This window comes from Etheostoma spectabile, chromosome 1 (genome assembly GCF_008692095.1).
Source record: "Etheostoma spectabile isolate EspeVRDwgs_2016 chromosome 1, UIUC_Espe_1.0, whole genome shotgun sequence".
Taxonomy (NCBI): Eukaryota; Metazoa; Chordata; class Actinopteri; order Perciformes; family Percidae; genus Etheostoma; species Etheostoma spectabile.
The window spans coordinates 405,040-421,286 of NC_045733.1; the positions used below are offsets into that span (position 1 = coordinate 405,040).

The 16,247-nt window shown below is 39.3% G+C and overlaps 1 protein-coding gene across 1 annotated transcript in view; it reads right to left on the bottom strand.

Annotated features, from left to right (window-relative positions):
* The window catches only part of LOC116688015 (transmembrane protein 266), a 49,685-nt gene extending 33,614 nt beyond the window's left edge, over positions 1–16,071 (bottom strand). The window contains exons 1-3 of the mRNA XM_032513788.1: positions 15,204–16,071; positions 14,355–14,491; positions 1,193–1,384 (exon numbers count right to left, since the gene is read on the bottom strand). Coding sequence (XP_032369679.1) covers positions 1,193–1,384; positions 14,355–14,368 — 206 coding nt within the window. The 5' untranslated portion in view covers positions 14,369–14,491; positions 15,204–16,071. The remainder of the gene's footprint in view (positions 1–1,192; positions 1,385–14,354; positions 14,492–15,203) is intronic.
* Between the last annotated feature and the right edge of the window lie 176 nt (positions 16,072–16,247).

Genomic DNA, 16,247 nt, shown 5'->3' on the forward strand with positions numbered 1-16,247 from the left:
AGTAGCTTTGCATCAATCAGGTCTTCAAGACACTAGAGCTGTATGTTCAGATGTATGTATGTTTCGTACCCCCCAACCGCTCAGGGTGCTGGCAGCACTGGCAGCCCACTCACTCTGACATCTCTCCATTAGAGCATGTGTGTGTGTATTTCAGGCCTGTGTGTAGTGATTCTAACAAAACAGAGTGTAAATTGTAATTTCCCCACTGGGGATCAATAAACAGTATACATTATTAAATTATTAAATTATTATTGAGTGGCTTACCACTGCTGTCACTGGTTCTTTAGTCTGATGTTTTGGCCAATGTAATCACCTCAGGGGGAAGCTGACCAGCTCTGAATACTAATTAGTTTCAGCAACCTTTTTTACTCTGAATCATTTTTCACATTATGCATGTAAGTACTTACTCCCAACAACTCTTCTTGACATAAGTGTATACCATTTTTTCACAAAATCCAACACACATTTTCATTTGTGTGACAATCAGGTGATGCAGCACTTATTATGCATTTTAATTAATTTGCAGTTATCTAAGGTTTTTTAAGATTCAAGCCAGAATGCAGGCGTAAGAGTTATGCCACACTACTCTTTTACTTTAACTCTATTTTATACATTTTTTTAAATATACAAACAAAATAGTAAGGTTAATTTCAGCAGATCGTTCTCTCTCTAGAATGTAACTGTAACATGTGTAAAAGGGGAAAAAAAAACTTGGTTTTGTTGCTAGTATCATAGTAGTTTGTATACACTCTGATGTGAAATCAGTAATAAAAAAAGAAAGAGAAAACGGGGGATCATCCGAAGCCAGCAGAGATAAGTGAAGGGGTGCTATAGAGGTAGAAATCCAACCAGTTACCTAAAGCAGGTCAGTTTTAACAAACATAACATGATAAGCTTAGGGTATGATAAATACACTAACAGTAAGTGTGTTTGTGCCATTTCCAACTGATTTTAGAAAAGTCCCCTACAGTAGAAAACAGTACCACCAGTGTGTCACTCACACCTTGCAGTTGCCAAACTGTTCAAAAGTAGCAAATTGTTGTCACTGTGAATTAACCCAAAAAGCAGTTTGAAACCAAAAAATGCTCACATCTGTCACTCACACTTGCCACGGAGGCAAATTCAATTAAAAACAAATAAACCAAATGTATCTATCCTATCCAACAATGCTCACTACAGTAGCTTCACTCACCCTTCTCTGTTTTCATCTTCATCTGCATTGGAGAGGAGCTGCGAGCCAGCCAGCGAGAGGTCAAGAGCTGCGAGGGGCAGATCTCTGTAGCCAAAACTCACCAGCTGCACCGGAGGAGCCAAATACTGGTTCTCATCCTCCACTGGCTGGGAGATGATCTCCAAGTCCGATGGACCGGTCTGCTCCACGTCCCTAGTTAAATGCCAACACCAGCAACAGAAAAACAAAAGACACACACACACACACATACACACATAGAAGCACAAACAGGAGACAGAATAGAAGCATACTTTACTTTAAAAAAAAAAAAAAAAAATTCTGAGATGTGAGTAGAACTACTCAATCACACTATTAAAATTAATATAGAATTGATTCTAGACTGGAAAACTTTAGCGGGGGGATGCCATGTCTGACTTTCCGAAAGAAAATTGTTAGATTGGTGTCATTCTCTGTTAGCCTTGAAGAAGCCAACTTTTTTTCAAGTAAACATTTAAAAAATACTTAAAATTTACAAAAAACACAGTGAAATGGTATTAATGAATTACCATAAAAGTAGCAGATATAGCCTAGATATCAGAGCGGAATAAAACAATTTACAACGTTTCTATTTTGCTCGTTATTTAAAATTATTTAAATGCCACACCAGTATTAGCCTATTTGAAGTGTGTAATGTTAATGAGTCTATCACTCTAAGTTATGCTTCTACGCAACCATTAATTAAGCTACTTAGTTGTGGCAGGTGATCCTCAGCCACAGTGATGTTAGCTAGCAAGCTAAAGTTTTCCAGCTTTATTTACACAAATTTGTTTAATACTTGATTCTGATTGGTCAATCATGGCATTGTACAGTCCATTATTTCTGTATAAGAGACCGTTGTCATGGATGGAGAACTTATCAAACACTCTGGAGGACCACTTTTAATAAATAAAATTGTTTTTGAATCAACATTTGTGCTCATGTGGAGCTTATATGTACCGTTAATCAGCGACTCACATAGGGAGAGAGAGGGTGGAGAAAACGGGAATCGCTAATGGTGCAATGGCAATGGTGCAAACAGAGCATTAGTCAGCTCCATAGTTAGCTTACTCACTGGGCTTTTGCTCATGCTTCCCGCTGCAGAGATGTGCTCATCAGCGCTAAAGTTAAACGTCCCGATTGGGACACAGGCATTATCAGCAGGTAACCTCATTTCTACATTATCCTTCAAATAAAGTAGGATAGTTTGATTATAATAGCAGGAACTCTTTCACATAATTAATGTAAATGATTTGTTTCAGCAAATTTCAATTTAGTAATACCCATTTGTCTGAGGTAAAACATTGAGATAACGTACATGGATCAAATGTTAAATTCATTCATACAGTAAATGACAGGTTGGATGTTAATGTTATGAATATACCAACATTCCTCTGTGTTCATACCAGCAAACTTCCACCCTACACCCTTAAGACCTGAGTCTTTATCTAAACACATCAAGGCTGCTCTGTTGTGGGCCAGCAGCATATAACCCAGAGTGCCCACAAGCCCCAGTTGTGTAAAAGCTGGGCCATCTCAGTAGAGCGTGGAGGTGGAAACAAATGCTGAGTGCAGCTGCGACTGACTGTGTGTGCCCTGTGGTGTGTATTTTTAGACCAGAGCAGATGCTGGTGTAACATGTCTACTATGACGTCATCGCCTCTCCTTTTGTCAGCTGAGTGAATCCCCACTCTCCTTCAAACGTCAAAGGAAGTCAGGAAAAGGGTGAATGGGGAGGGGAATCTAGAGGAGGACTGGAAGAAAATGGGGTTGGATTTCAGTTCTTGCAAGGACAGGGGTGGGCAATAAAAAAAAAAGAGCATTGAACAACAAAAGACGAGAAGATGGATAAAAAAAGAAATGGAGTTGAGAGACTGGGTTGGAAGCAGAAAGAGGCGCAAGGGAAAGACAAGGGGGGAAGAGGAGCACAAAGGTTCAGGAGGAGGACTGACAGTAAAACAAGGAGGTCATACATAGAGAGTGAAGAAAAACAAAGCTAATGGAAAATGGTAAGGGGAGAGAGAGGAAAGAAAGTTGACAACAGATAAACATAGTGAAAAAGAGAGTGGAAATGTATAAGACATGATAAAAAGGGAAACAAGGTGGCAAAAGAGAGGAGAAGGTGCCTCCATTTTCTCACATACTGTATATAAATATCAAATTCTAAAGTTAACTTTTAAGCATGACAACGCAGGTCGTTGTCACTTCATCTCATGTCTTGGGCACTCATGAAACTGAAGTGATTGTATAAATGGCTGTGTGCAGAGAGAACAACAAAGGGTATATCCAGCAGCCATTTGCCATTCACGGATACACTTTTTCCACTTTGCTTTTCTGAGTTTTTTTTCCTTCCTCCTCCTACAGTCATCTTCAGATGGCCGTGACAAACAACACTGAGTGACCTAAAACATTGAGAGGAGAGACATGAGTATGACAGAGAGGCATACTTTAAGGAAAGGACAGACAGGTAAACAGACAGGTCAGGACAGATAGATATGGAGGCAGATAACAGAAAAAACGCAAAACAACCCCACACACACACACACACACACACACACACACACACACACACACACACCATGACCCTATACAACGACACAAGCACAATTTATTAACATATACAGTGATAATGTCAACGCTAAAGGGCCTTTGATGCAATCTGGAGTGACCTGAGCTGTTGGAGGGCATCCTAATATCTGCGAATGTGCGTGCCTGCGTGCGTGCGTGCGTGCGTGCGTGCGTCTTTCTTCTCTGTTTTTGGCAGGACAGCCTGTTATGGGAATCATGATGACATCATCAAAGCTACCAAGGCTGATCTGATTTAAACTTGGACTCTGTGACCTTAACACCAGGAAATAAGAAAGTAACCAGCCAAATACACACGTAAATAATATTAGATATTAACATTTCTTTCATTTTTATCCAAGGCACCAAGCAACTTCTAACTGAGCCATAAACACATAACTTAAACATGAGAGATCACACCAGGAAACAAGCCCTTAAAAGACCATGCTAAGTTTTTGAGCGACAGCACTGTGAAGGTTCAGGTTAAATATTGAAGTGATGTGTGGAGTGAACAAGGACACTGGAAGCAGATGTGTCTTGCCCCGTTTTTCACTGAAATGAATGGGGAGTGGTGTTTGGTCTAAGCACAGCTTCAGTCAGCTTACGTATAATAGCTGCTACCAGGAAATTTTGAAACACGAATTTGCAACCCCTGCATCCACCTCCTTGCGACATATACTCTCACCAGCTGAGGCCATGTGCTGGCATTTGCCACACAAGTACCAATCAAACAAACAGTTTGGCAGAGAATCTCGCTAAGCCACGTGTCAAACTCAAGGCCCCGAGGGCCAAATCTGGCCCCTCGAAAACTTTGATCCGGCCCCCAAATCAATTTAGGGTCACAGTAAACATTTTGTTGCCTGTGACAGTAATGGCCCTTTTTTGACATTTTTAATGCTAGTTTGAGGGCTTTTGCAACTTTTTTAATATGATTATATTTTTTTTGGTGGAATTTTTTTTGACACTACTTCTGACATTTTAGGTGCTATTTTCGACATTCTTGGAACATTTGACTTTTTTTGGTGAAATCAAAGCATGTCAATAAACTAAATATGTCTGGCCATCGATATGATTCTCTTTTTCCAGTGTGGCCCTTAGAGAAGTTGAGTTTGACACTCCTGCACTAAGCTAATGCCAGTCACTCACTAAGACACCTGTCTATTTCTCCATTGGTTCTCCTCACACCACAACTCAGTTTCTCTCCGAAGGCCGTTACTTCTCCCGATTCTCAGCTGCTCCATGTCTCTTGGACACATATCAGGCTCATAATTGTAAGGTCTGATGACTACGAATGTACATCTTCAACTTCTCTAGTGTCAAAATTAACATTGTGATCCATGTGAAACAGAACGATCTCCCTCCTTGCTATGTCACGTTGTTCTTTTTTAAATCCAACATGTAAACACCAATAGAGCATGAAAACAAGAAAAAAGGCATTAGCTGTAGGTATGGTACCACAACAAAAGCACTGAACACAAACACTAAATGAATGAGTCACAGCGATTGTAAGCAGGTGTATTCTTTACCTGTTTCAGGTAAATAAGCTTGTGCCCATTGGCTGCAGAGACCTTTAGCTGTAAACACACTCTGTCCCAATAGAATGGATTTGGCAAAACTCCTGTACAAAATGGCCTGGCTCATCTATTTAGCTCATCTATTTATCATATCGGTGAAATAGTCTTATTTTCTCACTTTAAGTTGACAGTCAGCTCTACAGCCAGTAAACCACCATTGAATAAGAGAGCTGACTTGTTTTCCCAAGCTGTTGAAGCAGGTTGAAAGAAAGCTATAGCAACACAAAGGAAAATTACAAAATAGAATTACAAAATAACTTCCAGAATACTTCACAGACTGAGGATTCTTCATATGATGAAAGTTAAAGGTGAAAGCTTCTTTAAAAAGTAGAGGTGGTGGCAGTTCCCAAGTGTGGTCTATCATCTCTGCATGTATAGCATACAACAGCGGTGTTATTTGCTTTTCATTAATAAAAATCTGTTGTTTTCAACATGAAGTGTTATTGCAGTCTGGTCTCAAGAGTTGCTGCCCTCATCCTAATTTGATGAGATTGTTTCCCTTGGCAAGAGGGTCCTACATTTCTTTGAAGATACAGTACATACTCTATATAGTCAAAATATTGTCACCAGAGGCTGTGATGCTGTTGACTCGTGAAGAAAGCAATATGTTTTATATGAGAGAAGAAGAATATCGCTTTTTTCTGTAGTTAGCAGCCTTTTCTTGTCTGTTCAGTAAATGTAATGATTTCAGTAATGGACAGGTACAAAGCATACATGCATGCACACGAGAACCGAATGAGAAAATAACACAGCAGGGAAAAAAATCTGTAAATGTAAGTTTAAGAAACCCTGTCTTAAAATAAACTTAAAAGAGGACTTTAGCTTTATATTCTCCTATAAAACAAGTTGTCAAGAGGTAAGAATGTCTGTGATGTAGGAAGTAGCCGTTCTGAGGCAGGCTTTACAACTGATCAATTGATGCAAGAATTTGGCACTCAATATTTTCCTTTGAAGGCACTGAAAACCTATTAACTCAATCCTTCTATCACTATGTGTGATGCAGTCCTACATAAATATAAAATAAGTCTGCCAAAGTTGGAAATGTTCTGTTTATTTTAACTGAGAGATTTGTGTATTTTGTGTTTGTCTTCTGGCTGGTTTAAGTTGGGCTGGGCTCAGTGGCCATGTAGGACCAATCAGGATTTTGATACATTTAAATCAGAATGGGATGGCAGTTGTGCGGTTGCCTGTTTATGTTTTTCAAAACATAAACTGTACTATTTAATTCTAAATATTTAGAGTTATGCATTGGGTTTAGTTTCCAAGGGGCTTTAATTTTCAGTTAAAATAAAACCAAAAGAAGTATTCACACACAATATTTAGTAGAAGTATTTAGTATTTAGATCCCCCTGTTGTTATTTAATCTTCCGAACACAGCAGTTAAGCTTAATATTAACGTACAGTTGGTGGCTTTCAGTGCAACATCACTATCACTGACTTAGTTCTGCACTATAAAAATACCAACCGAAGGGCATGATATGTGTCATCTTGTGTCCAACTACAGCAATGTACTGTACGTGAGGATGGACCAGCATGTTGTTGAACTGTGGAAGTTGTCAATGTGCCTCTATGACAAATACCTCTACACTTTACTTGGCAAAGACTTATTTCCCTCTCTGAGACTGTGGATGTGCAGTGTTATGCCACAGCAGGTTGGCCTGATAGATTTTGTCCTCTCCATGCTTCTCCTACACACAACATCTCATCTATACCACCTCTCATCTACAGCACAGCAGCATGTTTGGCTCTCTTCCCAAACAATCAGTACCGTACATATAACCACTCATGACAGACACAAGCTGTCCAGAGCCCTCCGGCTCACAGCTTACAGTTATGTTCCTGGTGCTCTGCCTGGCTGCCAGTTGAGATATCAGGAAAAGCTGCTGACCCAACCCATAGATTTGTACAATGTTCGGCAAAATCTTTATGTGAAGCAATAGGGTTTGGCACGCATTCTGAGATACTGAATGAATGAATGAATGCTTTGCTATTCCACTCCACTCGCAGACTTAAACTTGTTTTTTTTGTGTGTGTCAAAGTTACATTAACGTTGCATGGAAAACGCAGACTCATTCACAAAGTGGGCTGTACATCATAGCTCCCTATAAATTAAACCTAAAAGAGACTAAATAAACAGACATAAATATTTTGAAAAGTATAGTATGAATTTAACAGGTCTTTGCATTCAATATGCGCTGTTGAGCATCCAGGGGTTGTACTAATTTTGTCACAATGCATTAATATAATATACATGGCAATTACTTTAATGCACAAAATCCAAACAATGTCAAAACCCAAAGGACAAACCTGCCTCTGTTTCTATCAAAGTACAAACACAACAGGTTTGCTGTCTCAAATACAAATACTGACCTTTCTGGGTAGTTCTTATCTAACGGGAAAGTGGCAATTGCAAAATTCTCAAAACCATTATTTTATGGAAAGACTAAAAAGACTGCAACTGCAGAAAAGCACCCACAGGAAAGAAGTGATATTCAGGGGAGCAGGATTCCCTGGGGCTGGCAGATAAAAGTACATTGTGGACTGTAGAGTTGTGGGCCAGGTAGGAAAGGTCATTATGTGACAAAAGTTGCTCAAGGGACTTCACTGACCAGAACAGAAGGTCATGAAAGTAACTGGAAGCCAGTGGCGCTTAAGATTGTTCTGCCTCCAACAACTAGAGGAGTCTCGCTCATGACCCTTGAGACCCCTATGCATTAAGACAGACTTATAAGCAGCCCTTGGGAACAGAAAAGAAATGCAGTGGCTTTGTTTGCTCATTAGCAAATGTTAGCATAAGCACCTAATGAACATCAGCATGTTAGCATGCTGAAGTTAGCAGAGCTCAAAGCACTGCTGAACATTACAGCTCAACAGAGCCAACAGCCTGGCTATTTACTCTTAGCTTTTTTCAGGGACCATCGCTCTACTATTGGCAAACACATGAAGGCATAAATAAAAGCATACATAAAGGCATAAATAAATACATTTTTTTGAAGCCTAACTACAGAAAAACAAAATCCTAACAAAACATGTATGGACATTCCGAAATCAATTTGGCTTAAAAGGGCTTCAAAGTGAACTCCTGTTAACGTCCTGTTCAAATTTGTATTGGAAACTGCACTATATTCCATCTGCACTCTGCATTATGAAATAAGATTTACTATTCACTGAATGGGATCCATTTCACAGTAGTCCTATTAGCAGAGATGGGAAGTAACGAAGTACAAATACTTTGTTACTGTACTTAGGTATATTTTTCAGATATTTTTACTTTAGGCCTACTTCACTATTTATTTTTTTGGTGACTTTTTACTTTTACTCCTTACATTTTAACACGAATATCGGTACTTTTTACTCCTTACATTTTACAAAATTGGCTCGTTACTACAGTTTTGTACAAAAGGTCGTCTATCAGGTGTGATTGCATGTCGGAGAATAGCGCCGACATGCACAAACACACACGCACCTCACACCACGAGCGGACTCGCACGCCACACGGAGAAAAAAGTGAGAGAAAAGAATAAGAGACTAGCTGTCTGGAGGATAATCAGCTGAGATCGTGTGAGTCTTTGAGAACTGTGAGTCATATATCTTATGTTGTCAGTTCATTTATGTCGGTTGTTGTATGGGTCTATAGTTCTGGCAAATGTATTATTATTACCACGCGAAAGACAATAGCAGAGCTACCCACGCCCATGTTTATACTGATGGTTGATTGTAATAAAGCATCAACAGAGAGCAGTTGTCTCCGGCCGTGTTTTAACAGACACACCTGGGGCCAAGTTGGAAACCAGAATCAGCTTTAAATACAGTCCTAATGTTATCCTCACTAAGTTATAATAATAATTTCACTGGAGTTACTTATTATGTTTGCGTCATCAATACCAAATTGAATCTGATTGGATGGGAATATACACAGACTTCAATCAAAATCACACTTGAATTCATGTCTTGCTACTCGGTCAGAATCTTATTAACCTGGAGTCCCAGTCTCTGTCACAATAACTAAGCTATAAGTTTTAGACCTATTGGCAGACAGCCATTTAAAATGTAGCCAATGGCATATAAATAATAAAGAATAAAGAGCCTTTTTTCCATGTCCACTGTAGTTTCTCAGCGTGCTCTCTAGTAAAATATGTGTGGTCCAGGTAGCTTTGTCATTCACAAGGCTACTTTTACTTTTATACTTTAAGTACATTTCCAAGCCTTTACTTGGTTACTTTTACTTAAGTAAAAAAGTTAAATCAGTACTTCTACTTTTACCAGAGTATTTTTTAACACAATTATCTGTACTTCTACTTGAGTACGGTAAGTGAGTACTTTTGCCATCTCTGCCTATTAGCAGTGATACAATGTACATTATGGTAAGTACTGCATATGTATATGTCAGGCAGCATTCAGTCTAGTACAATTAAAAAAGATACCATAGAAAGGAAATATGGAGAGAAACGGTCTGCTTTCATATTTGACATATACAGTAGTGTAAATAACTGTATATGAAATGTATCAAGAAAATTAAACCTGTAAGCCATTATATCCACATTCCATTGCATTAAACATAGATGTTACACTGCTTATAACTTCCCCTTGAGAAGCACAACGGCACCTTTAAAAAAAGAAAACGTATTTCCATGCAGGCACATTTTATCCTGAACCACTCTCTACTCTGTCCAAGGCCTAAGTGGACCACAAGATCAACACACACACGTTAGATTAGGCTGTCTGACTACAACGCCTGAGGATCTTAAATACACCCAAAACTTGGCCACAACATGGAGACACAAAACAGATGTTCTCTGCTCCCACCAGCTGCTGTGGAGAACTTTGGAGAAGCTGGACATCATTGTGTATTAGTGTTATGCATTCATCGCATGTGAGTATGTACCCTGGTGGTGGAACAGCAAACACTGCAAACAATTTCACAACTTCTGATTTATAGTCAGGCTCAATCCCTAAATGAACAGCATATAGACATTTCACACTTGCATGTTTGTTTTGGCAGCATAAACTTAGGAAGTGTATTTTTCTTGCTGCTAAGAAAGCACAGACAGCGAGTAATGTCCTTGTTGCTGACTCACATACAACGTAACATACATTTCACATTAAAAGACTATCAGCTTTTACCCACGGGGCTTTTTACTGGCATCTAGATGCATAACATGCTAAAACAGTGACACCAGCAGAAAATAATACTTTACCTCACCTTTCGTACCACTTGTATTTGGGTTGTAACATGTATACACCTTAGTCAATTCAACGATGTTTTCAAGGTAATAGCTTGGAAAATATAACTTGGTATTTGCCACAGTGTTCACGTAGTAGGACAAAAAACTTGCCATCACTGCTTCAGGAAATTTCTTAGAACAGCCAATTCAACTTCCAGAGAAACTTTTGTAATTCCATGCTAGTGGATATTAATAAATTCTGCCAGTCACATTAGCTCATTAATAATATTGCAGATTAAACTATGATGAATTGGTGGACTGCACAATAGACTGTTGCAGCCCTGGTGTGACCAGTCTCTTATCTGACCTTTACAGATACAAGCTGTATAAGACACAGGAGACACAGAGATCCTCCTCGGCCAGGACTAAGACAGCACATGTACATAAGTCATTTTCATAATGGAGAAGTCCGTGGACCTTTTTACACTGTGTCAGTTTCCAATAACTACATTTCTACATTTTTACAGACACTTAAGGGAATACGGGTCTTGAAACACTTAATGAGTAAAAAGACAGATTTCTGTGGACTTGTGAAACTGACTTAACTAACCGATTTGTTTCATCTGCACTGTATTTTAAACACAGGAGGCACAAAGTATATGCTGTACGTCTGTATTTGAGGTATTGCCATATGCATCTTCGGCATTGTGCAGAATTTGTAGCAACAGTCGTTATCTTATTGAATTTTGAATGTATAATTCAGTAAAGACTGAGTGAATAATTATAATTTCAATGGCATTTACAGGAACAATTTACTGGAGGGAGACTTTTTCCACAGATAACACTGATTAGTTTGAAAATGACAACCTAATGATGATATACGGAGGAAGCTGTAATGATATAGGTGTTCACTTGTTGAAAAAACTGTAAGGCAAGGATGGCTCCAAATGCCATCAGAGATAAAGGTATGTTGACGTCGCAGAGTCTTTCATACAACATAGTGAGCAAAGACTGCATCAGATGTAAAACTATACACCCAAATCTCAACAGTGTTGTTCCCCGGAGTGAAAATCCCATTAATTTATATTTTATTTTGATTATTAGCCATATTGTTTAAACCATGCGAGGTAGACTTAGCACGAGCGACAATATTGAAACGAAGGTGTGTGCCCCTGTAGAAGCCACAAGTCTGTATGAACTCAACCTTGCTTTAAAAAAAAAACATGTTTTAATTGCAATGTCATGGTGAAGTACTCCACTACCCACAATCCTAATCATAACATCGACGCTTCCAATTGGTGGAGCTCGCTATTGCCATGGAAATGTTTACTGCTCCTGCAAACGGCTAGCAAGCTGCTACCTCTGAAATCTATGATCCTTTCTGTACACAGTCTTGTACCTTTGCCTTTTTTGCCATTTTTGCAATGTTTTTTGCACCGAATCAAATGTTTTTTGGTCGGGGTTAATCTCTTGGCTGGCTTGTTAAAGCTCTTTATATACGATAGAGCAATTGAATGGTGACTGTTAAGCGCTATAGTACTATGAACTTAACATGTAAAATCAATGTCCTTTTAATTTGATATACTGACAGTTATGACTAACACTTAATCAGGCGTAATGTTTTAAAAGCCAGTGTCTCTTTTAAAAACATATCAGCCATAATGATCATAAAGACCTCCTAACTTACATTTGTTGGTTTTCAATGCTAATAAACGACAGACATTATGTCAGTGTACTTCTAAAAAAAGCCAATTAGGCAGAATAGGGGGACACTTGCAGGCAGCATTTCTCCCAACAGGCAGAAAGACACCATCTGCTTGTCAACTCTCACCCTCTGAACCAACATTCAACCTCCTCACCCTCCCACTGGCATTGAATAAACAGCAGGGGGAATGAAGGGTGAAAGACAAATGGTCCTGACCGGTGCCGAGGACCCTTTAGAGTGTTAAAGGGAAATCCACCCTAAAATGCAATTTACTGTATACATTAATCTCATGAAGTCAGACTCTTGAGATTAGATTTGCGCACATGTTTTCTTAAGCGTACAGCCAGTCACATATTTCAAAGATTTGGAAGTACTTTACATGAGTATTTCCATTTTATGCTACTGTCTATTTCACTACATTTTAGACAGAAATATTGTACTTTTTCTCAAATACATTTATCTGACATCTATAAGTTACTGATTAGTTTTTAGATTTAGATTTTAGATGAAAAAAAACAATGATAAGCATATAATTATGTCATATAAATACAAAGATTAAACCAGTTGCTCCCAGCCTTTTTGGATTGTGAAGTTTAAGGCACAAGGAGGTCTAATTGTCCGATATTTTACAATAAAGAAAAGATTGCAGAAAAATCCAAATAATAAAAACAACTTTTTGTAACCGAGTGGTTTTCTTCTTTCCAAACCTATTAACATCTCATGATCCTTCAGATGTAATTTGTGACCCTTTTAAGGGGTCCCTGGACAAAACAACCCACCAGTAAATAACGTCATAAAAACCATACCAGCTTCCCCTCAAACATTAACACGGCTGATAATCCTTCCGTATTAGTGACTAAATAGGATTTTAAGTACTTTCAATTTACACTATTATACTGGTACTGGTACCGACTTTACAGCGCGCTGATACATTATCTACTTTTAGATATATAATATATCTAATCTATCTAAATAGATCTATTCCCTATAGTGTATAAGTTTATGAAGCTCAGAATATGTCAGAGACTCTTATGATGTTTATACTGTACATCCAGTGGTATTTCACTATAAACACCTAGGTAAAAATAGTTATGCACGTATGGATGAGTAATGAAAAGAGGAATTAAAAGCAAAGTCTTTTCATATTTTAGATTACCTTAAACACAGCAAGATATGACATTGCTCCTGATATCTGCTGAGCTGAGCTCTGTATGGGACCATGAGCAGAACTGGTTCTCTTATGAAAAGCACAAATGGAGCAATGATTTAAGGCTATTCATCTAGGTCAAGAGAATAAATGCAGCTAGTTAAGAAGAGACAAATTAGAGAGTCATGCTATGCCAGTAGAATCATGACTTAACAGAGAATAATGATTCCGAGTGTTCTCCCTTACCTTTTACTTTCACACACACACACACACACACAAACACACACACACACACACACACACACAAACATACACACAGGCTACAGCATGGTCCCGCTGTAATGCATCAGCTGTTCTGACTACGCACTTGGAGAGCACAATTTAAAAATGGAAAGCTGGGAGAAAACTGTAGGAGTTGTTGGAAAAATGTGTTATTTTTTGAAAAAATACATAGATAATCTTAATCAATATACTATATATTGTTCCACAGAGAGGATTAGCATGAGACGTGTTTACGGCTGCAGAATGGACGCTTTGTAATCAGCATTGTGCAAGTGTGTTACTGCATCTCCGTTCGCATCTGTGTTTAGCATTCAGAGTGACCAGGGTAAGACCATGGATGTATTAAGAGAGGATCAGGCCCCTCAATGGTAGCAATGTCTATGTGAATAAAGGTCATTATTGTAAAAGGAAAAAAAAGATTTAAAAAAAAAGGGAGGCACCGAAACCTGTTTCCCAGGTGGAGATCCGAAAAAAAGAGGCATGCTGGAAAAAGTGTAATGTAAAAAGAACACGTAGGAATCCATAGGAATGTGGTCTATGTCCTACAGATACTCCCTATTCACAGTTCTGTATTTCTGACATTTCACCATACATTTTCATAGGTTACACTTTAAACCCTTTTTATGCCATCAGGGGAAAATAAAAGAAGCACTGGTTTGGAATATGAGGAGAGAGTGAGGAAGACGAGAAATAAATGGACTAAACTCACTCAGCATTTGCCATGATGCTGGCTGGTGGATAGGGGAGAGATGTGGAGATGGTTGTCACAAAGATTCCACACAGTTCTGGCTGTTTTAGTGCTGCAGTTCACCTTTTCACCTGATAGTTGCTGCTTTCATGTTGAACCTGGGAAGAACACAGTCATTATCACAAATGAATAACTTATTTAAAAACATATTGCACAGTGATGCAACAAACAAAGCAAGATTGACTAATGTTACTGGGGTATTAATAATGTGGGTGGCTGGCAACTTTAAATTCAGTGCCACAGTGGCTGGAGATGCAGAAAGTTAGTTATAGGCCTGTTATGTGCAGCAAAGGCATCCTACATTGTGTTTATTTTATCTGGTGATGAAAAATATGTTAAAATAGGTGGAACTCATTGCTTTCATCACACGCTTGACATGCCAGGAGGAACCTGTTTGAGGGCATGGTAAGTTACAGCGGTAAATGTCAAACTAACAGAAATCCCAACCCTTTCAGCTCAAAAAGTTGTATTCAAAGAAAATGTAAAACACCAACAATACTAGATTGACTATAGAGCCTATACACTACGTAACCCACCATAAAACCCCAAACACAAGAGAACTTTTGTAAATATAAACTTTTAATCACATTTAACAGTTCAGAGATCAAACCTTTAAACACTGCAAACAGAACTGGGTTCATGCATTTTCAATTCCCGCCATCAGAAGAATAAATCCATGCATCTGTGATTAAAAAATGAACTGATTTACTTGCTAGTATCAGATTCCAACTAAATGGGAGTTCTGCACACAACTACTGAGAGCTCCTCGCTGTACATAAATGAATTATTTATTTGCAGCAAAGCACCTACCTGTGTGAGATTTACATTGTTGACGGGTAATCGAGCCTCTTGCTGCCCCCTTGCTGATAGTAATGTCTCCCTCGGTGGTGATCAGAGTAAGTGAAGCAGCAGCAGCAGGCTCGCAGTGTGTGTAGGCTGCAGCTATCCTTAGCACTTTTGCATTGGACGAGCACCACTGCTGCTCCCACTTGCGCTGCTTGGATTTCAGTGCAAAACCAAAGAGGGGCTGAAGCTCAAATGCAAGAAGCATCGTCACTCGGCAAGATCATATTGGCATCTAAGTGTTATTCAGACTGATCAAACGACGAGCTTTTAAGTGCAATATCCTCCTGGTTGGTAGGGGTTTTAAAGGGTTGCGTGTGCTGCTCTAGATTCAGACCCGCTCCTTAGCCGAGGGTTTCCCCGGCGAGCGCAGCGGGGAACCCTGCAGAAGGAGCTGTCCAGGTGCTGAAGCGAGCCCGACGAAGCCTCGGCTCTCCACCGATCCTCCTTCCACACAGCAGCGGCCGGGCGACACAGCGAATTTCATCCAAACGCCATCAAAACATTGACGTTTTCGTGGCGAAGACTGACAGTAGCCAATGAATCGTGTGACATTTGCATCGCTCCGGTCACGACATAGCAGTCTAAAAATGTTGGCCGTGGAGTGGAAGCGCGCGTCTGTACGTGCGTGCGTGTGTGCTTGTGTGTATATGCGTGTGTGAGAGAGAAAGAAAGCCTGCGAGTAGATTTTCTCAGTTCCCGATTGAGGCCAATTTGAGAGCGGATTATCGCCACAGATGATTTTATTAGCTTTACGCCTGGTAGGTCGTCCCTCACCGTGTCATGAGCGCTTTTTTATGGTTTCCCAAAATAAAGATACTATGGGAATATGAATCGCCTTTACAGCAATTGGCTTAACCGTTTGTCATTCATCGGGATTAGCCAGTCGATGGTTAAAGCGCACATCAATCAATCTCAAGCGTCTCTTCCTTAATTTAAACACGCCTGGACGTGGGATGCTGAAGATGTTATAGGCTGAGGCTCACATTTCAGGGTGTGCGCAAATATGGA